We start from the raw sequence: 23,099 nt of genomic DNA on the forward strand, positions 1-23,099 counted from the left end.
TGATCACTAAAGGTGTAAATGATTATGGGGCTAGTGTGAGTAAAAGGCACTGTAGGTTTGACCAGCTGTAAACATATTTCTCAAGCTATTTATTTTGTGGCCAGGCAGATGGAGATAGTAGATCAGGCAAGGTGGTGATTGGTCCTGCAGTGTCTGTCACATTGCAGGTGAGGTGGACATTTTTTTTGCTTGAGTGCAATGTAATTGAACAGATGCCAGTGTTTAGATCATGATTTTCCCTTTTTTTTGGGGGAAACTAGGTTTTGGTTATGTTCTACATATTTCAGCAGGAGGAGGACCCTTTAGAGTTTAAAAATCTCAATGCCAGGTTATAGTCCAACAGGTTTAATTGGAAGCACACTAGCTTTCGGAGCACCGCTCCTTCTTCAGTTGGTTATGGAGGACACAATTGTAAGACACAGAATTGATAGCAAAAGTTTACAGTGTAATGTAACTGAAATTATACATTGAAAAGTACCTTGATTGTTTGTTGAGTCTTTCATCTGTTCATGATAGTTTCACTTCTTTCATGTGTAAATCACAAAACTTTTTTTAAAAAGTTACATTCTCAGCACCACACTCTACTGCAAACCCACAGACAACCTCACAATGCTACACTTCTCCAGTTTCCACCCAAAACATATTAAAACAGCCATTCCCTATGGACAACCCCTACGCGTATACTGGATCTGTTCAGATGAGGAGGAACGTGACAGGCACCTGGAAGTACTCAGGGATGCCCTTATAAGAACTGGGTACAATGCTCAACTCATCAACCGCCAGTTCCGACCTGCCACAGCAAGGAACCGTAATGACCACCTCAGGAGACAGACATGTGCTGCAACCGACAGGGTACCCTCTGTTGTCCAGTACTTCCCAGGAGCTGAAAAACTACGCCATGTTCTTTGTGACCTGCAACACATTATCAATGAGGATGAGCACCTCGCCAAGACCTTCCCCACACCTCCACTACTTGCCTTTAAACAACCGCCAAACCTCAAACAGATCATTGTTCGTCGCAAGCTGCCTGGCTTTCAGGACAACTCCATACAACACGGTCACGGTAGGTGCTGCAGGACTTATCAGAGTGTGGACAATGATACCACCATTACACTTGTGGATACCTCCCACCTTGTACATGGCAGGTACTCATGTGACTCAGCCAACGTTGTCTATCTTATACGTTGCAGGTAAGGATGTCCTGAGGCATGGTACATTGGGAAAACTGAGCAAAGGCTACGGCGACAGATGAATGGGCACTGCACAACAATCAACAGACAGGAGGGTCCCCTCCCAGTTGGGGAACACTTCAGCGGTCCAGGACATTCGACCTTGGACCTTCGGGTGACCATCCTCCAAGGCAGACTTAGCTATCAGCCTCTGCTCGGCCACTTTTCGCTGCTGCCTGTCCCTAAGTTCCGTACCCATAGGGAAGGCCTCAACCGGGACCTTGGGTTCATGTCAGATTATAGGTTACCACCATTGCACTGTATACACACACACACACAGACACTCCTACAGATGGACGGGCACATGCATGCGCACGCGCACATGCACACATACGTATACGTTTGTGGGTGAATTTGTACTTGCAGAGCTACATTGTACTTTGCTCAAAAACTGCATGAATTCATGTAAGACTCCATTATCTCTCTTTTTAGATTAGAATCGGCTAAATATGGCACAGACAGATAACACGGGTCTAATACCTTCAACATATTGTCTGGCTAACATCAAATGTTACAGTTAACCTGAGAATGTAACTTTTTAAACAAAAAGTTGTGATTTACACATGAAAGAAGTGAAACTACAATGGTATTCGAACAAATGAAAGACTCAACAAACAGTCAAGGTATTTTTCAATGTACAATTTCAGTTCTATCGCACTGTAAATTTTTGCTATAAATTGTGCCTTACAATTGTCCTCCACAACCACCTGATGAAGGAGCGTCGCTCCGAAAGCTAGTGTGCTTCCAATTAAACCTGTTGGACTATAACCTGGTGTTGTGACTTTTAACTTTGTTACACCCCAGTCCAACGCTGGCATCTCCAAATCATGACCCCTTTAGAGTTAGCTTTTCCCCTTTTCTTGCCTATCGCACCCTTCCATAGATTTGTATTTTTCTCTACTTTGGTATTGAAATTCCTAACAAAGATAATTTTCTTTACCTGCTGACACTTGGGCAAAGAATTGCTCAAGGTCACTGTAAATTTTTGTGTTTTTGTTTGTTGCCTAGAGCGTTGGAGCATTTATGCTAACGATAGTGGCGTGTTAAGACTTTATGAACGTGAGCCTCAGTCACAAGGCACTTATCTCATAATGGGTGTTGCTGAAGTTTTAGACAAATATGTATGTAATAGATAGGCCCTTTGGCCCATACTGGTCCATGCCAACCAAAATGCCCATCTACCCTGACCTCATTTCCTTGGACTTGGCCCAGATCCTTCTAATCCTTTCTTATCCATGTATTTGTCCAAATGCCTTTAAAATGTTGTAAATGTACCCATCTCAATCACTTCTGGCAGCTCATTCCATATGTGTACCACTCTGTGTATAAAAAAAAAGTTGTCCTTCAGGTTCCCTTTTATTCTTTCCCCTCTAACCTCAAACTGATGCCCTTTAGTCTTCGAATCTCCAACCCTGGGAAAAAGATGTGAGTACATTCACCCTATCCATGCGCCCATGATCTTGCACACTCTAAAGAAGAAAATCCTAGTTTGTTCAAACTCTCCCTATAACTTAGTACCTTGAGTCCTGGCAACATCCTTGTAAATTTCTTCTGCACTTTTTCCAGTTTAATAATATCCTTTCTCTAACAAGGTGACCAAAACTGAACACAACACTCCAAGTATGACCTCACCAACATCCTGCACAACTGCGACAAAACTTCCCAACATTTAGACTCAATGCCCTGACTGATGAAGGCCAGTGTGCCAAAAGCTGCCTTCACTGCCCTGTCTACCTGTGACTGTACTGTCGGAGAACCGTGCACCCGAACTCCAAGGTCCCTCTGTTCCACTACATTCCTTAAGGCCCTACCATTCACCATGAAACTCCTACCTTGATTTGACTTGCCAAAATGCAAGACCTCACACTTAACTATACTAAACTCTATTTGCTGTTTCTCTGCCTATTTCCCTAGGTGATCAAGGTCCTTCTGCAAATTTGGGTAACCCTCCTGACTGTCCACGCTACCACCTATTTTAGTGTCACCTATAAACTTGCTCATCATACTTTTGCACATTCTCATCCAAATCATTGATATAAATAACAAGCAGCAATGGGCCCAGCACCGACCCCTGAAACACTCCATTAGTCACAGGCCTCTAGTCTGACAGGCATCCTTCCACTATTACCCTCTGCTTCCTACCATGATGCCATTTGTGTATTGAATTTGCCAGGTCCCCTGGATTCCATGCAATCTAACCTTCCAGAGCAGCCTACTATGTGGAACCTTATCAAAGGCCTTACTGAAATCCATATAGACTACCACTACTACCCTGTTTTCGTCAATCTTTCTAGTCGCTTCATTGAAGAACTCTAACAAATTTGTGAGGCATGATTTCCCAAGCTGACTACTCTAAATCAAAACTTGTCTTTCCAAATACATGTGTATCTTGTCTCTGTGTCTTCTCAATTGACCTATCCCCACAGTTGTTAGGCTTACTGATCTATAGTTCCCATGTTTTTCATTGCACCTCTCCTTGAATAAGGGCTCAATGTTTGCTCCCCTCCGGATTTTCAGAACCTCACCCATGGCTAATGATGATGCAAAAATATCAGCCCGAGCTTCTTCTCGAGCTTCTTGCAGTGTTCTTGGATATATCTGGTCAGGACCAGAAGATTTATCCACCTCCATACATTCTAAATATGTCCATCAGCACCTCTACTGTGATATGGACTGTCCCCAATATATCATCACTAACTTTCCCAAGTTCTCAAGCATTCATGTCTTTATCCACCATAAACACAGAGGAGAAATATTCATTGAGAACCTCATTCATCTCCTGTGGTTCAACACATGCATGTCTACCTTGAGGGGTCCTATTCTCTCTCTACTTATTCTTTTTCTTTAATATACTTAAAGAACCTCTTTGGATTCACCCTAATTTTCTCAGCCAAGGCTTTCTCGTGCCCTCCGTGCACCCTCCTGATTTCCTCCTTCAGTAAACTCCTGTGTCCCCTATATACTTCCAGGGATTCCCTTGATCACAGCTGCCTGAACCTGAACCATGCCTCTTCCTTTTTTCTGGTCAAAACCTCAATATCTTTTGTCATCTAGGATTCCCTATTCCTGCCAAACTTGCCTTTCACCCTCAGGAACATATAGACTTTGAACTCTACCTATCTCATGTTTAAAGGCCTCACACATGCTAGAGGTCCCTTTGCCTGCAGACAAGCTAACCTCTTCAAGCTCCTGTCTAATTCCATCAAAATTTGCCTTACCCCAATTTGAACTTGAACCTGTTGTTCAGTTTTGTCCCTATCCATAGCTATTTTGAAATTAATAGAACTGTGTTCGCGAGTCCCAAAGTGCTCCCCCACTGTCACCTCCGTCACCTGTCCTGCCCTATTTCCCAAGAGTAGGTCAGGTTTTGCCCCTTCCTGAGTAGGGCCCCCTTTATACTTCTTGAGGAAAGTGCTTTCAGGCAAGTTAACAAATTACACCCAAATAAGCCCTTAATGCTATGGCAGTCTCCTACTATGACTACTCCTGAAAGTCTTCCAATATCCTTGCATACTTGTTCATCTTTGACTATTTGGGAGCCTATAGTACAATCCCTTCTTATTTTTTAGCTCCACCCACAAAGCCTCACTGGATGATCCTTCAGTCATTTCATCTGACTACTGCTGTGATACCTTAATCAAAAATACGATTCCTCTTCTTTGCTTTTGTCCACCTCTGTTCTGCCTAAAACACCTGTACCCTGGCACATTAAACTGTCAGTCCTGTCCCTCACTTAGTCATGTTTCTGTAATGGCTGTAATGTCTCAGTCCCCCGTACCTATCCATGCCCTAAGTTCATCAGTCTTACCTGTCAGCCCTCAGCATTGAAATAGATGCAGTTTAATCCAACAGGCATTCCTTGCTTCCAGTCGTATTCCTGTCTGACCTGTCTCTTCAACTTACTATTTCTGATTACTGTATCTCTTTCCAGCCTCAGACATGCCTCCCTGCTTATGAGAATCCTATTCCTCCTGCCAATCTAGTTTAAATCCTCCCTTGTATCACTAGCAGACCTGACCGCCAAGATATCGGTTCCCCTCTAGCTGCAACCCATCCCTTTTGAACAGATCGCCTCTGCCCCAGAGATGATTTCAATGATCTCAAAATATGAATTCCTGCTCCCTGCACCAATTCTTTAGCCACACATTCATCTGTCATACCTTCCATGCATTTGGGAGTGCTATAGTGTTCAGTGCTGTAGCTTTGTTCATTTTGCACGAAGAACATCAGTAGAAGAGTATTTGACTGTACGTATGATGAGACACTGGGAAATATTTACTTGAGGTAGCGATTTAAAAAATGCATGCAATACTGGTTTCAATTGTCAAATTAGTTGTTCAGAAACCTAGAATCGAAAGTCATGGTAAAGCGTTTTGGTCAGTCTGCACTTTATGCACTATTATTTAATCGTATTCATTGGCTGCCCAGTCCTTCGAGCCAATGTCAATGAAGAGATGAGATTGAGTTGTTAAGCAGTGGTGCTCTAGCCTTCAACATCACTGTTCTCCAAGATCCTACAAAGTACTATAGTATGTGAGGGAGTGTGCATTCAGCACTATGTTCAGGCATGCTGGAAAAGCTGCTGTGTTTGGGGTTGTGATAAGATGGTTTAGATTTGATGTCAGGAGATAGCTACTTTATACAGTGGGTGATCAATGGCTGCAGTGGATTACAAAGAGGAAGAATTGAGGCCAGGTTCTCATAGTACATGAAGCATTGGGTATTGTGATAAAAAGATGTGTTCAAGTTCTTGAAATCGAATGCCTGATATCAAATGGGCTCAGTGACTAATCTGTGAAAAAGAGGGCAGCCTTTTTGCATCAAATGGCTTTTTTGAATTCCTAAAATGTCACACTAATTTTAGTTAAGTATTCCAATGGCCGTTTCCAACTAGACACTGTTGAGAGCTGCTCTCCCTTGGAGAGATTTGAGTGCTCTGTTGTGCACACTACTGCTCTCAGGTGCACTCTCTCTTTCTGCCTTTTATTTTGGGGGAGGTTATTTAAAAAATAAGGCACTGAGGTTGGCTGTGCTACCCCAGCTGCAGACAGTTACTGGATTTGATCAAGCTGTGGGATATGAGTATGTGATTTAATCATAGCTGCAGCAGGAGTTTTATTTATTCACTGGGCCATTGATAGACCTGACAGTTTTCTTTTTAGGTAGTGGCAGCTGTTTTTAGAAGAGGAATTTCCATGACTTCATCATGAGAGTTTTATTTGTTCATCTTTATTGTACATCTGTATATTTATCTATGTGCACAAGTGCAGACGCTTACAATATGTACTGATGATAGCATACATACGAAGCCTGCCATCCATATATAGACATTCTGGGGCAGTCCTCAGTTGAAATAAAATGATTACTGAGGGGGTTATTGGATAAAAATAGAAATGAGAAGAGAAATCACTTCAGATTTTACTTGTTTAACCATGTGTGTGTGTGGAACAATTGTGAAATCTTGAAAGTGGAATTGAGAAGTTTGAGAAAGGAGATTGGGGAATTTGGGATGGAGAGTCAGTCTCTGAGAAAAGGATTCACTTGTTATGTATAATGCCCTTTTTACAGCATAAATTTGCTTGACTTGACTTTTCTCAGCTGACCTGTTCACGTTTAGTTCTCAAGAAACCACTTATATGGGTCATTGCTTGTTGCTGTTACATTTCAACTTCTTGTCTTAATGCAACCTAAGTCTTGTGCTTATAGTACTAACAAATAAAGCTGTCTACTTCAATGTGATCGTGTCTGGCTTCTAACTGCTTCTCTTCCTTCCTTTTTGTTATCCTGCAGTGTTCTGTGCCCAGGTCTTTGTGGCTAGGCTGCTCCAACCTGGTAGAGAGCATGTGCGCACTGAGATGCCTGCAGAGCATGCCCAGTGTCAGATGTCTCCAGGTGCCTTATCTTCTTTACTTACTGTGTTTTTATTTTTTTGCTATGGTTCTGTGACTGTGTATTTGTAACCCTCTGAGTACTGACACATTCTAGTTACAGTCTGTCTGTCTGATGTTGGACAGTGGCTGGGTGGAAGGGAAGGATTGATCCTGTGTCTAGGTGAACCAGTCTGTTTAAAGATTGAAAGGCACACCAGCCTGTGCTGCATTAGTTAACCTCAGATACCTTTTGGCTACAAGCTGGAAACATCTGAAGCCCTGCATCACCATTCTGTCACCTCTGCTGTGTGCCTGTATGTACACTAGGTGAGTGTATGAGTGTGGGCTCAGAAATGTTGCAATCTTTGGCCAAATTGAATGTTGACTTTCTGTTTTCCAAAGTCACACGTGATGAAACACCATTTGGGTATTGTATCTTAAGGCTGCCTGTGCCTATATAACATTAGCTTGGTGCCATCAAGGGAAGAATTTTAAATTTGGACATGGATCATGGAGCTTTTGGTGCTGCCTTGGCAGTTGCTGGGGGAGGGGTGTGTCCGCACGTTTCCCAAGGGGACTGTTGTATGGGGAGTTTTGGGCATTGCCAATCTCGTGACCGCAGGGGTGGGAGGGGGCTTGTGGGCATGAGTGGTCCTATGGCGGGAATTGGGGAGGAATCTGTGGGACTTGACAGTCCAGTGGTTGGGTCTGGGGAAGTGGGAGGGCTGCAGCCTGTGGGCATTCATGCCCCAATAGCTGGGGGCCAGGGGCAGGGACTATGGGCGTTGCCCATGCAGTGGCCAGGTAGATGGAGGGGGCTGAAAGTATTGCCAGATGTTTTGCATGTCTTGTTGCCTTGGGCTGGTTATATGCTAATCACATGGTGGCTCCTTGCTGCTATTTGTGACTTAGCTTGCGGTTTCAAATAACCCTGTTGGACTATAACCTGGTGTTGTGATTTTTGACTTTGTCCACCCCAGTCCAAAACAGGTACCTCCACATCATGGCTGTAAGGGTAAGGTCGTAATCTACAGTTTGTGACAGAAACCGTGTAACTGATCTCGTCTCCTCCCTCTCTATCAAATTTAGCTGGGAAACAGTTTTGCACGCTTTGGGGGTGGGAAAGTGTCTGGAGTGACAAGAACAAATTGCTGGGAAAATTCAGCAAGTCTGGCAGTATCTGTGGAGAGCCAGTTAGCATTTCATGTCCAGCGACCCTTCTTTGGAGGTAGTTGAGTAGTTTTGGAGGGGTTCTGTTATCAACCAGAGAGGTCTGGGTGCCATCTGAGTCTCAGTTCCTGAAACAAGAATAGCCTTTCCTTTCAAGGACAAGTATACCACAGAAAGCTATGAAGATCCTAACCACTTGGGGATTTGAATTGCTTCACTTTCTTCGGCCATTGCATTAGGCGAAAGAAAGACCAGAAGAAAATTCTCTAGAGCTCTTCGGCTAAAATCCAAGGATGGATGACGATTTGGATTTGGCATTCTGTCACTTGAACATTAAAATGAAGTTCAGCACTCAGAGGGTTAAGTTTATTTTGATAAATCCCTTTTGGTTCTTGCCTGTATAGCTTTGTATTTGTGTGTGCTAATATGTACATTTGTCATGTTCTACAATAATATTGAATGTTAAATATTAGATGTGTCTGCATGTGGCATGTTTTGATGTCATTTGCTATATAGCTTGATGGCATGTAGCTTTCGGGTTAATTGTGTAGTGTGCGCCAGCTAGACTTAAATTGTTGCCTGGAAGAATTGATATAGCTCATTTATGTGCATTCTTAGGTCAGCGTTGTATAGAACCTGAATTGACAGAATTCTAAGGATCAGGAATGTTTGCTGAGTTGCACCCCCTTTAGGAACCAATGTCTTCGGGCCAGTTGAAATGAGTTGGGAGTTGGCCAACTTTTGCGTTTAATCAATTAACTTGTCGTTTGTCAATTAACAGACTACTGCACTAACACTCGCGTGGAGCCATTTGATGGCTGAGCTGGAAAAGGAAGTGTGTACTTGAACTAAAACTTGTATTTGGCTTTTATACTGAAAATAAATGGCCTTTTGCAATTTCAGCAGCAGTCACTGCTGTCATGTAGCAGGCAGTTTGCACACAGCAAGATTACATAAACAGCAAGTAACCTGTTTTATTGATGAATAAATATTAACCAGGACACACAAGAATTTCCCTGCTGCTCTTCAAATAGTGCCTTAGAATCTATTGCATCCACCCTGAGAAGGTAGGGCCTCAGTTTATGTCTTATTCAAAAGATGAACACCTCTGACAGTACAGTACTCTTGCAGTACTTAACTGGACTTTCTGCCTAGGTCTTGTACCTAAATTTTGAAAATAAGATTAGAAACTTAAGGTTGTGGGCTTGCACAGTTTTCTTAAGTGAGCCATGCCTCAGTGTGTTCTATCAGCAAATTGACTTGGGAACTTGAAATGACCTGAATGTCCTGGCCATTTTGTCAAGAAATAACTAAATAGAGAGTGAGTGAGCCATGACTAAATACTCTCTCTTCCTGCACAATAACGTCAGCTGAAGAGCGTGAGTGCATGTTTTGGCAGAAAGAGTATGGTTACTGGTCTCATTACTCTCCACCATCAAATAGTGTTCGGTTCACTTGGCTTGCACATGCATGTATGCTCAGGGTTTGGAGGGTTCTTTGTAATCATCTTCCACTTGGTGTGGACACATGGGAGAGTTGTGGGATGAGAAAAGGAAACCTGGCTTTTGGAGTTTCCATTTGAGTTGGGTGTATGCTTTGAAAATTGCAATATGCATGGGAGAATAATGCGTTTCAGAGTTTTAGTTCCTTATATCTAAGGATGTGATTTCTTGCCTCTTCTGTTTTTTTTTTGATCAGTATGTATTATTGTAGAATGCACTAGAGCATAGTTCCTGTTCAGTAGATGCAGAGTTCAAGTTTTAGATTGTGAAAGATCTAAAAAAAACGTGGCGATGAGTCTGCTTGGGCGTTCGAATTAAATGCACTTTGCTCAGTCAGTAGGTTCTGACCTCGCTTCTTCCTCAACCCTTGAAAAGGCACACACAAATCCTGATTTCACCTTGTCAACTTTGCTTGGACATTATTTTTGAGGGCTTCACCCAAGCATCTGCTTTTCCATCTATCTGTTCCAATCATATAGCCTTCTTTCTTGCAGCTCCAAAATGTTGGTCTTCAAACAGCATTGATGTCTCTCTGCAGGGCTTCTGTTCTTCTCTTTGGTTGCTAATAGCAGTGGCAAAAAGTTCTAGGCATTTCCAGGACATTCCTGGCCCTTGGGGATCTTAGATTTGAACACCCCGAATGAAATATGGATTATTGGTGACAATTTCTGCTTTTATGAGAAGCTTGGTTGGTAGCACCTAGATAAGGAATCTAGTAATGTCAGCTTACTGTTATCTTTTTGAAAGATCTGATGCTCAGAATCTTCTAAGGTGAGAATCAATGTTATTTTACACCTTGTAATTCCATTGGTTTAGTTAAGTGATGTTTCACTCATGCACGGTCTGGGTGGGGAAAATCAGCTTGGTTGTATTTTAAAAACCTCTATTGGAGGTCTGCTGCGATACAAGGTTGCAGAAATCAGACCTTTGTTCAGAGCAGTTCAGACCTTTGTTCCTCATAAAATTGACCAGCCATTCCTGCTACTGATTACCATGGGCTTATCAGTGATTGGCAGCATGATTTTGTGCGGGGGAGATTGTGCCTTACCAACTTAATAGAGTTCTGTGAGGAAATGACCAGGTTGATAGATGAAGGAAGGGCTGTAGATGTCATATACGTGAACTTTAGTAAGGCATTTGATAAGGTTCCCCATAGTAAACTAATAGAGAAAGTGAGGTCACGTGGTGTGCATGGTGTTCTAGCTAGGTGGATAAAGAACTGGTTGAGCAACAGGAGACAGAGTAATAGTTGAAGGGAGTTTCTTGAAATGGAGAAAGGTGACCAGTGGTGTTCCACAGGGGTCAGTGTTGGGGCCACTGTTGTTTGTGATATACATAAATGATCTGGAAGAGTGCACTGTTGGTATGATCAGCAAGTTTGCAGATGACCCAAAGATTGGTGTAGCAGAAAGCATAAAGGACTGTCAAAGAATACAGGAGGATATAGATAGACTGGAGAGTTGAGCGGAAAAGTGGCAGATGGAGTTCAGTACAGACAAATGTGAGGTGATGCATTTAGGCAAGTCTAATTCTAGAGCGAATTATACAATGAATGAAAGAGCCTTGGGAAAAGTTGATGAACAGAGAGATCTGGGAGTGCAGGTCCATTATACCCTGAAGCTTGCTGCACAGGTGGATAAAATGGGTCAGGCAGCATCAAAGGAGCAGGAGAATCGACGTTTCGGGCATAAGCCCTTCTTCAGGAATGAGGAGGGTGTGCCAAGCAGGCTAAGATAAAAGGTAGGGAGGAGAGACTTGGGGGAGAGGCATTGGGAATACGATAGGTGGAAGGAGGTTAAGGTGAGGGTGATAGGCCGGAGAGGGCGTGGGGGCGGAGAGGTCGGGAAGAAGATTGCAGGTCAAGAAGGCGGTGCTGAGTCTGAGGGTTGGGACTGAGAAAAGGTGGGGGGAGGGTAAATGAGAAAGCTGGAGAAATCTCCATTCATCCCTTGTGGTTGGACGGTTCCGAGACGGAAGATGAGGCGCTCTTCCTCCAGGCGTCGTGTTGCAATGGTCTGGCGATGGAGGAGGCCAAGAACCTGCATGTCCTTGGCGGAGTGGGAGGGGGAGTTAGTGTTCAGCCACGGGGCGGTTTGGTTGGTTGGTGCGGGTGTCCCAGAGGTGTTCTCTGAAATGTTTCACAAGTAGGCGGCCTGTCTCCCAATGTATAGGAGGCTACATCGGGTGCAGCGGATGCAGTAAATGATGTGTGTGGAGGTGCAGGTGAATTTCTGACGGATATGGAAGGATCCTTTGGGGCCTTGAAGGGAAGTGAGGGGGGAGGTGTGGGCGCAAGTTTTGCATTTCTTGTGGTTGCAGGGGAAGGTGCTGGGAGTGGAGGTTGGGTTGGTGGGGGGTGTGGATCTGACGAGAGAGTCGCAGAGAGAGTGGTCTTTCCAGAACGCTGATAGGGTTGGGGAGGGGAATATGTCCTTGGTGGTGGGGTCTGTTTGGAGGTGGCGGAAATGACGAAGGATGATACGATGTATTGGAGGTCGGTGGGGTGGTAGGTGAGGACCAGTGGGGTTCTATCCTGGTGGCGATTGGAGGGGCGGGAAGTGGAGGAGATGCAGTGGAAAGCATTGTCAACCACTTCTTCTTCAAAGACCGCAATGTCCCCTTAGGCGCCACCTCCAAACCCAACCCCCACTCCCAGCACCTTCCCCTGCAACCGCAAGAAATGCAAAACTTGCGCCCACACCTCCCCCCTCACTTCCCTCCAAGGCCCCAAGGGATCCTTCCATATCTGACATAAATTCACCTGCATCTCCACACACATCATTTACTGCATCCGCTGCACCCGATGTAGCCTCCTATACATTGGGGAGACAGGCCCACCTACTTGCGGAACGTTTCAGAGAACACCTCTGGGACACCAGCATCAACCAACCCAACCGCCCCGTGGTTGAACTCTTTAATTCCCCCTCCCACTTCGCCAAGGACATGCAGGTCCTTGGCCTCTTCCATTGCCAAACGCCTGGAGGAAGAGCATTTCATCTTCCGCCTAGGAACCCTCCAACCACAAGGGATGAATGCAGATTTCTCCAGCTTTCTCACTTCCCCTCCCCCCACCTTTTCTCAGTCCCAACCCTCGGACTCAGCACCGCCCTCTTGACCTGCAATCTTCTTCCCGACCTCTCCGTCCCCACCCCCTCTCCGGCCTATCACCCTCACCTTAAACCTCCTTCCACCTATCGTATTCCCAACGCCCCTCCCCCATGTTCCTCCCCCCTACCTTTTATCTTAGCCTGCTTGGCACACCCTCCTCATTCCTGAAGAAGGGCTTATGCCTGAATCGTCAATTCTCCTGCTCTTTTGATGCTGCCTGACCTGCACTTTTCCAGCAGCACATTTTTAAGCTCTGATCTCCAGCATCTGCAGTCCTCACTTTCTCCCAGATTGATAGAGTGGTCAAGAAAGCATATAGTATGCTTGCCTTCATTGGGTGGGGTATTGAGTATAAGAGCTGACAAGTGATGTTAACATTGTACAGGGCAATGGCTCGGCCGCATTTGGAATACTCTGTACAGTTCTGGTCGCCACATTACCAAAAGGATGTGGATGCTTTGGAGAGGGTGCAGAGAAGGTTTACGAGGATGTTGCCTGGCACGGAAGGTGCTAGCTATGAAGAGACGTTGAGTAAGTTAGGATTGTTTTCATTTGGGAAAAAAAATATTGAAGGGGGACTTGATTGAAGTTTACAAAATCATGAAGGGTATAGACAGGGTGGATACAGCCGAGCTTTTTCTCAGGGTGAACGATTCAATAACGAGAGGTCACGCTTTCAAGGTGAGAAGTGGAAAGTTTAAGGGGGATACACGCGGCAAGTACTTCACACAGAGGGTGGTGGGCGTCTGCAATGCGTTGCCAGCAGAGGTGGTAGAGGCAGGCACGGTAGATTCATTGAAGATGCATCTGGACAGATGCATGAGTAGGTGGGGAGCAGAGGGTTACAGATGCTTAGGAATTGGGAGACAGGTTTAGACAGTAGATTTGGATCGGCTCGGGCTTGGAGGGCTGAAGGACCTGTTCCTGGGCTGTAAATTTTTTTTGTTTTTTTAATCAGAAACCTGTGTAGCATCTAGCCCAGCACATTGTTGATGCTCAGTGCCTGTGCCTACCTCTGGTACTTAACCTGATTGTACATGAGACAACCATTATATGTTGAAAAGACTGGGACAGGACTGGTATATTCTGTCTTGCTGGTCCTCAGCAGTTTCAAATACATGAATAAATTGTATAGTATTGTATCAGCAGCAGGGAACTTGCTTTGATCATTTCTGGAAGGTAGGTTTGCTAATGTATTGGATTCACCTCACTGGTATATGTACTTTTTTTTTGTTGTGCTGTGAAGTTCGAGCATTTTCAGATATTGCTTTCAGTTCCTTAAGGTGGTGCAAATGTTTGACTTGGTGTAATTACTTGGTAGTTGTACACAGATCAAACCAGTCAGTGGAAACACTGCCATTAACTAGATTGTTTAGTTGTGCAATTTGCTTGTGATAAATGTTGATTAAGCAGCAGTGTCTTTTCTAAGTTACAATGATGCTGAAGGAATGGTGATATATTTCCAAGTTGAAATATTTCCAAGTTGGAATGGTGAGGAGCTAGGTGGTGTTCCCGTGTATCTGCTGTCTTTGTCCTTCTAGATTGTAGTGATTTGAGGGTTTTGGAATTTGCTGTGCTTTGGTGAATTTTGGCAGTGCTTCTCATCAATGGCGCACACTGTTGTTACTGAGCATTGGTGATATGGGGCGTCAATGTTTGTGGGTGTGCTTGCAATCAAGTAAGCTGCTTCGTCTTTGATGTTGTCAAGCTTCGAGTGGTGTTGGAGTTGCACTCCCAAGGCAAGTGGAAAATATTCCACCACACTCCTGGCTTGTACTTTTTAGATTGTGGACAGTATTGAGGAGTCAGGAGGTGAGTTTTATTGGCAGGTTTTCTAACCTTTTGACCAGTTTTTGAAGCCACCGTATTTATAGACACTTTATAATCGATCTGTTCAGAGATTTTAGTAAGCACCTCTGGAGCATGTGGATCTTCATATTCTTGTCCAGTTTAGTTTCTGGTCAGTGGTAACTCCCAGATTTTGATAGGAAATTCAGTGATGGTAATGCCATTGAATGTGAAAGGGAGATTGCTCGATTCTCTTATTGGAGATAGTCATTGCTTGGCACTTATGTGGAATGAATGTTACTTTGCTACTTGCCAGTCCAAACCTGGATATTGTCCAGGCTTACTGCATTTGAACTTTGACTGCTTCAACATCTGTGGAATTGCCAATAGTGCTGAATGTACAATTATCATCACAGGGCATGGTAGCATAATGCTTAAATTCCTGGACTCAGAATCTAGAGGCTTCGACTGATGATACACGAGAGATTAATTCAAATTTGACAGAAACTGGCAAATTTGAATTTGTCTAGTTAAATAAAATCTTTGCGAAAATAAACATTAACCGTTATGGTGACCTTGAAACTACGAGATTGTCATAAATATTCATTTGGATCACAAAAGTCCATTACGGAAATAAATCTACTACACTTGGTTGGGAATCAGCAGTGTGATTAACTCTATGCTCTGGAATTGGCAAACACAACCTCCCAGTTGTGTCGATCCTCTGAACATCAATATAAAACCTAAGAAACGATGCTGCATAGACCTAGGCAGTGTATTTGGATGTGACAAAGAAGGTAATAGCCTTGTCAACCCAGCAAAATTATCTTCCCAGATATCTGGGACTTGTGGTAATAGTGGACCCACAGATGTAATAAAACACTTAGAATTCTACCTTTCAACCAATGCTACTCAGTTAATGTCCTGATTGACTGCTTATGAGAGTAAATAGAGTTAGGAGGGAGTGATGCTGGAGACTCTCAAAACACTGATTCCATACTGTGAAATTTCTTGGCATCAGGTCAACTTGGGCAAGGAAATTTGATTATCTCTAATTGATTTCTCCCTCAGCTGATGGACTAATACTCCATGTTGAACACCAGAATCACAGAAGTCCTGAGGATAGGTACTCTGAGCATGGGTGGTTGGGGTATAGGGTGAAGGGATATCGAAGTCCAGTAGTAAGAGTGGCTCTATAGTAATGGCTCAGTAACACTACGTCTAACTGAGCCAGCTGAGTCCTGCCAGTCCGGACCTGTGCAGATGGTAAAAGAGCCAACATCTATCTACTTGAGCAGCTGTGTTGCAGGTCATGGCCTAATTAAAATCGGGGATTCATAAGCTATCAGCATTGGAGTGTGCAGAGACAATAGAGGGTGAGGATTTTAAAATTGAAGTGTCATCAGACCGTGAGCCAGTGAAAATCACCAAGTACAGGAGTGCTGGAAGAATGAGATTTCGAACTTGATATTGTATATTTGGATATTATCATGGAAAGGGAACATGTTCCAAATCCTAAAATTCCCTCCTTTAAAGGCATTGTGGATCAACTAATAACACATGGATTGCAGCAGTTCAAGAAGACCGCTCATTACCTTCACCCCAAGGGGCAACTAGGGATGAGCAGTAAATGCTGGCCAGCCAATGACACCCATTTTCCCAAAATGATGGATAGATGGGAGGAGTGAAATTAGGTTCTTGGGCATTTCAGAGATAACAGTGCATGAGTAGGAACCAAAGCTCACTGAGGAATGGCATTGGAGGAGTTTGCATAACAATGTTGCTAAGTAGAGAATGCTGAGGGGTAGTTTATCACTGTCATTCAGAGAGAATGCCAGGAATGACATCATGGGCTGTTTCAATACTGTGGCAAGGTCATTAATCTGATGGCAGGTGTCATACATGGAATTGTAGGAAAGATAGGGTCATACAGCACAGAAGTAGACCCCCTCAGTCTAACCAGCCATGCCGAATACAAACCCAAACTAATCTAGCCCCAACTGTCTGCTCCTGTCCCATATCCCTCCAAACCGTTCCTATTCATCTATCCACCCAAATGTTTTTTAAATGTTATAATTGTACCCAAATGCACCACCTCCTCAGGAAGTTCATTCCACGCACGAACCACTGTGTGTTTTTTAAAAAAAAAAAATTGCCTTGTCTTTTTTAAATCTCTCTCCTCTGATCTTAAATGTACCTCCTGGGTCTTGAAATTTCCCATCTTGGGGGAGAAAAGCAACTACCAACAACTCTATGTATACCTCTCATTTTTTCTAAACTTCTAACAGGTTGCCTGTTAACCTCCTATGCTCCAGTGTAAAAAGTCCTAGCCTAGCCAGCCTTTCTTTATAACTCTAATCTTCTGTACCAGGCAACATTGTGGTAAATTTCTTCTGAAGCCTCTCCAGCTTGATAATATCCTTTCTACAACTGGATGGCCAGAACTAGACAGCCCTCACCGATGTCCTGTGCAACCTCAAAAAAAGTCCCAACTCCTATACTCAAAGGACTGAGCAATAAAGGCAAGCATGTCAAATACCTTTTTAACTTCCCTTTCTATGTGACATAAACTTCAAAGAATTGTGTACCTTTACCCCTGTGTTCTACAACACTACCCAGGACCCTATGAAACATGAAACCATGCTGACTGACCGTAATCAATTTTGCCCCTCTAAATGTCCATAAATCCTATCTTTTATAATCCCCTCCAATAACTTTCCCACAACTAAAGTCAGACTCTCAGATCAATAGTTTTGGGCACAGATTTGGTAAATAAAAATGCATTCAAGAACTTTAGGGAGGGAAGGCAGGTTAAACATGTAATAGTTTGCAAATATGGAGGGGTTGAGAACCTTTGTTGTTAAGGAGAAAGTGAAGACAGCAAACTTGAAGATTTGCAGTACATTGGCTGCACAGGGATTCATTTAACTGTCAAGTTACACGATCAGATCAAAACAAAGCCTGTACCTGCGTTACATCTAGCTAGGAGTGGTGAACAAGAGCAAAAATGGGAAGAGGTGGCTCTCCATGGGTATTCTTATCCTTAATGAAACTCAGTTTGTGAATACAAAAGGCGAGGCAGGAGCATTTGGAACTATTGTCCATCAGAAGTGCTGGATGGATTGAACAATCTTGGTCTCCTCCACTAGTCTGTAGCATCACAGATGCCAGTCTTGGGTGACTTGGCTACAGAAATGGCAGATGGAGTTTAATCAAGACAAATACAAGATGGTGCATTTTGGAGAATCAAATTTAGATGTGAATTATACTGTAAATGGTAGAGCTATTAGGAACATTAACGTACAGATGGACTGGGCGTGCAGGCCCACAGTTCCCGAAAAGTGGCAACACAGGTGGCCAAAGTGACGAAGAAGGCATATGGCATGCTTGCCTTCATCGGCTGGGTCATGCAGTACAAGAATTGGCAAACCATGTTGCCGCTATTAAAACCCGTTAGGCCACATTTTGGAGTATTGTGTGCAGTTTTGCACACAAGACCAGAAGGACGTGAAAGCTTTGGAGAAAGTGCAGAGAATGTTCACCAGAGCATTGGCTAAGAGGAAAAGGTCAAAAAGACTAAAATTGTTTTCACTGGAAAGACGGTGGCTGAGAGATGACCTGATAGAGATCTACAAAATTGAGAGGCATAGATAGAGTGGATAATCAGCGGCTTTTTCCCAGGGTTGAAGTTTCAATTAGAAGAAGGCACAGGTTCACGATGAGAGGAGGATATGCAATGGAAGTTTTTCATGCAGAATGTGGTAGGAACCTGGAAAGCACTGCCAGAAGAGATGATGGAAGCCGGCACATTGGTGACATTTAAGAGGCACGTGAATAGGGAGGGAAGAGAGGGATATGGACCGAATAAGGGCAGAAGGTTTGTTTGTTTGTTCAATTTTGTTTAGGGCATGATGATTGGTGTTATGGACTAGGCCTAGGCCAGACCACTCAAAACATTATTAAGCAGGGAGCCCCAGACCACAACTTCACAATTTGTTTCGGTAAGTGTACAGTGAAAATTAACCAGAGTTAGATAGCTAGGTTGACTACTAGATTTTAAAACAGACAAAATATATATTCACAAAATTACACCATAAAACACAAAGAATAAAGAACCCCAGCATTACTCGGTCTATCCAAACTAGACTTAATCATGCTGTTCCGAATATACACAACAGTCCCAATAAGCAAACTCCCTTTAAAAACCAGTATAAATGGAACACATGCTTACAGGTTGGCGTTGAAGGGCAGAAAAGAGGGAGTTTCCACACCTCCCTGTTGAACTTCCAACCAGCTAAAGAGCTGATCACTCCCCTTTAATTATACAGGTCACTTCTAAAACATGACCACTTTGGCCTGAGCTCTCATCGGTTTACATAAAAAGCTTCTCAAAATCCTTTTCATCTCTGTACCAAACCAGACTGATCAGAGTCTGGCCCGGTTTATTGCCCCTCTTTATTATAAAAAAAAAGACAGAGCCTCCTTGAGCCAAGTAACAGCCTTTGGCAAAAAAAGGGACTAGCTTCGGGACACTAGTACAGGCTAGGAGAGTCAAAGGACCTGTTGGCGTGCTTTACTTCTCTTTTGTTTTCGTTCTTGTTCTTTAGTCAGTTCATTTTACTGTTACATCAAGGAATAGTGATCACTCCTGATATAGCAAATGTTGTGCTCTTGACAATATCCCAGTTGCAGTGCTGAAGATTCGTGCTTCAGAAACATCAGTGCACCTCGCCAAGCAATTCCCACATAGTTATGCCATTGACATCTGCTCAACAAATGGAAGGTTGCCTGGGCATGTCCTGGCCATAAGAAAGGTAACTAATCCAATTCAATCAATTATCACCCCATTACTTTACCTTGCATCAATTTGCTAATGATCAAGGGTGTTGTTGACAGGGAGGTTCCTGTTGACCAAAAACCAAACTTGAGCTGCTTAAAAGGATGGGACTTTGTGATCAGCTTCTCTGAAATTCCTCTCTATCCTTTACAAGGAACAAGTGAGGAGTCTGATGGAATGTGCTTTACTCAGCTGGATAATTGCAGTTTCCACAACACTCGAGTATAATGGCAACCAGAACAAAGCAGCCCATTTGATTGGCACCCCAGCCACCACCTTAGACATTCACTCCCTCCATCACTGTGCGCTAGCATCAGTATGTACCATTTACAAGCTACACTGCAGTAACTTACCCAAAGATCTTTCAACAGTAATGTCTTCAATCTAACATCTGCTAACTTAAAGGACAATTCAGATGCCCAGAATAATCCTGTGGTGACAAGGGTTCACTTTCCACCATGCCAGCTGATCGAGCTTGAATTTAGTCAATAAATCTGAATTAAACTTGTCTAATGGTGATTATAGCCATTACTAGCTTATTTTAAGAAAAGTGTTTGGTTCAGCAATGTCCTTTAGGAAAGAAAATCTGATATCTTTAACTAGTCTAGTCTGCAACGTTGTTAATTCTAAACTGGCGCACTTTCAAATGGCATAGAGAGCAGTCAGTTCAATTGAAGGGCAATTAGAAGTGAACAATAAATGTTTTATTGTTATATCCCTTGAAATTTTTTTAGATACTTTAGAGCAAACTGGACCTGGATATTTGGACCACTGTATTCTGTTAGACTGCTACCGTTTTGTTTCAAGTTTGTCTCTTCCTTTAAAACTGGACACTTATTAAACTGTTTAATTCTGATTCTGAAAATGCTGCAGTTGCATCATAACTGAGTTGGAAGTCATTGTCGCAAAAGTTTGATCTCACCTGACTTTTGGTTTGGACAGTTTCATAGAACATAGAACATAGAAGAATACAGCGCAGTACAGGCCCTTTGGCCCTCGATGTTGCGCCGATCCAAGCCCATCTAACCTATACTAACCCACTATCCTCCATATACCTATCCAATGCCCGCTTAAATGCCCATAAAGAGGGAGAGTTTCGGAGGAAGAACACAATTGCCACTTACTTGGGATAATTCATTGTTTAAATATCAGGTTGTTTTGAAAGTACAATATGCTGGAAGCTGTTAATTGCTTCTATTGTGCATTAATAATGCAGGCTATAAATATTTACTCAGAAATTGGTAATTAGAGTCATAGAAATGTACAGCAGACCCTTCGGGCCAATTCGTCCATGCTGACTAGATATCCTATATAAATATAATCCCATTTGCCAGCACTGGGCCCATATCTCTCTCAACGCTTCCTGTTCATATATCTATCCAGATGCCTTTTAAATGCTGTAATTGTACTAGCCTCCTCCACTTCCTCCGGCTGCTAATTCAATATACGCACCACCCTTTGCATAAAAAAATCTCAGTTTAAGTCCCTTTTATAAATTTTCCCCCCTCGCCTTAAACCTATACTCTCTAGTTTTGGACTCTACCACTGAGGTACAGACCTTGTCTATTTACCCTATCCATACCCCTCATGATTTTATAAACCTCTATAAGTTCATCCCTCAGCCTCTGACACTCCATGGAAAATAACTCCAGCCTATTCAGCCTCTCCCCGTAGCTCAAACCCTCCGATCCTGGCAACATCCTTGTAGACCTTTTCTGAACCCTCTGACACTTTGCAGCAGTCTTCTGAAAGGAAGGAGACCAGAATTGCACACACTATTCCAAGAGTGACCTAACCAATGCCCTGTACAGCCACAACATGACCTCCCAAATCCTATACACAATGCACTGACCAATAAAGGCAAGCATAGCAAATGCTTTCTTCGCAATCCTAACTACCTGCAACTCCACATTGTTATGGACTAGGCCAGGCCACTCAAAACATTCTTAAGCAGGCAGCCCAAGAGCTAAATTTGCAATTTGTTTTGGTGAGTGTACAGTAACAATTACCCAGAGTAAGTTAGCTAGGTTGACTACTAGATTTTAAAACAGACTAAAAATTTATTTGCAAAATTACACAATGAAACACAACAGAACAAAGAATCCCTACAGAACTCAACCTCTCCAGTAGACTTAATGATGCTGTTTCAAATATACACAATAAGCAAACTCCCTTTAAAAACCAGTATAAATGGAACATATGCTTACAAGTTGAAGGGCAGAAAAGAGCGTTTCCACACAGCTCCCTGTTGAACTTGCCGGTTCAGGACTGAACTAAAACTGTTTAGCTCAGCTAGCTAGAGACAGTGAGGTCTGCAGATGCTGGAGATCATAATTGAGAGTATGGTGCTGGAAAAGCACAGCAGGTTAGGTAGCATTCAAGGAGTATGAAAATTGATGTTTCGGACCAGAGCCCTTCATCTGAAAAGGCTGATGAAGGGCTCCAACCCGAAACGTTGATTTTCCTTCTCGGATGCTGCCTGAACTGCTGTGCTTTTCCAGCATCTCACACTCAGCTCAGCTAATTAGGGAGCTGACCACTCCCCTTTTCATTATACAGGTGGTCACTTCTAAAGCATGACTACTTTGGCCTGAATTCTCATCTGTTTACATATAAACGAAAGGCCTCTCAAAATCCTTTTCATTTCTGTACCAAACCAGACTGATCGGACTCTGCCCTGGTTTATTGCCCCTCTGAAAAAAATCAAGGACAGAGTTTTCTTGAACCAAGGAATAGCCTTTAGGAAAAAAAGGGACTTGCTTTGTGACAACATTCACGAAACAAAGAGCCTGAACTCCAAGGTATTTGTTCAGCAACAATTCCTTGGAAATTTCTCCCCCTGTTACATGATGCCTTTTTGGAAATCATGCTGTCTTGAATTTGGCACCTTGTTGACCACTTAATTTATCTGCTACATAAGCACTAACATGTTTCCCACTAAGCATTGTCTGTTTGCATTCCATTCAGGAAGCACAAATTGATGCGGTAGACCATTTCTATTGAGTTGCAGTGTGTGGGTTCATGCATGGTTCCTGCATATGGGTAACATGTTGGAGAGGCTGAGCTGGGTGTTCTGGAGGAAGGAATTTCTTGAGCCCCACAATGGTATATGTCCCAAAGTCTGACCGATAAGTAATGTTTTGCAAAAGTTAGGAGAGACAGTCATAGAGTCATACAGCATGGAAACATACCCTACGATATTGTCCATGCTGACCAAGTTTCCCAAACTGAACTAGTTCTGTTTGCCTGTGTTTGGCTCATATCCCTCTAAATCTTTCTGTTCATATGCCTGTCCAATTGTCTTTTAAATATTGTAACTGTATCCGCATCGACCATTTCCTCTGGCATTTCATTCCACATACAAACCACCTATGTGTGGAAAAAGTTACCCCTCAGGTCACTTTTAAATCTTCCTCCTCTCGCCTTAAAATTATGCCCTCTAGTTTTAAACTCCCCTACCCTAGGAGGAAAAAAAACCTTTTGCTATTCACCTTTTCTATGCCCCTCATGATTTTATAAATCTCTATAACGTCACCCCTCAAACTCTTATACTCCACTGAATAAAGTCCCAGTCTATCCCGCCTCTCTGTAACTC

At 43.2% G+C, this 23,099-nt stretch overlaps 1 protein-coding gene across 3 annotated transcripts in view; it reads left to right on the forward strand.

Moving 5' to 3' along the window:
- Positions 1–23,099, forward strand: part of LOC122556778 (F-box/WD repeat-containing protein 11) — a 177,509-nt gene that overhangs the window by 36,409 nt on the left and 118,001 nt on the right. The window contains exon 2 of one of the 3 annotated variants that reach the window (XM_043703930.2): positions 7,020–7,121. The exons of the other annotated variants lie outside the window; for them this stretch is intronic. Within the exon in view, the coding sequence (XP_043559865.1) occupies positions 7,020–7,121 (102 nt within the window). The remainder of the gene's footprint in view (positions 1–7,019; positions 7,122–23,099) is intronic. 3 annotated transcript variants of the gene reach the window in all.

This window comes from Chiloscyllium plagiosum, unplaced genomic scaffold (genome assembly GCF_037043375.1).
Source record: "Chiloscyllium plagiosum isolate Xiang-an unplaced genomic scaffold, Cpla_swu_hap1 HiC_scaffold_16, whole genome shotgun sequence".
Lineage (NCBI taxonomy): Eukaryota > Metazoa > Chordata > Chondrichthyes > Orectolobiformes > Hemiscylliidae > Chiloscyllium > Chiloscyllium plagiosum.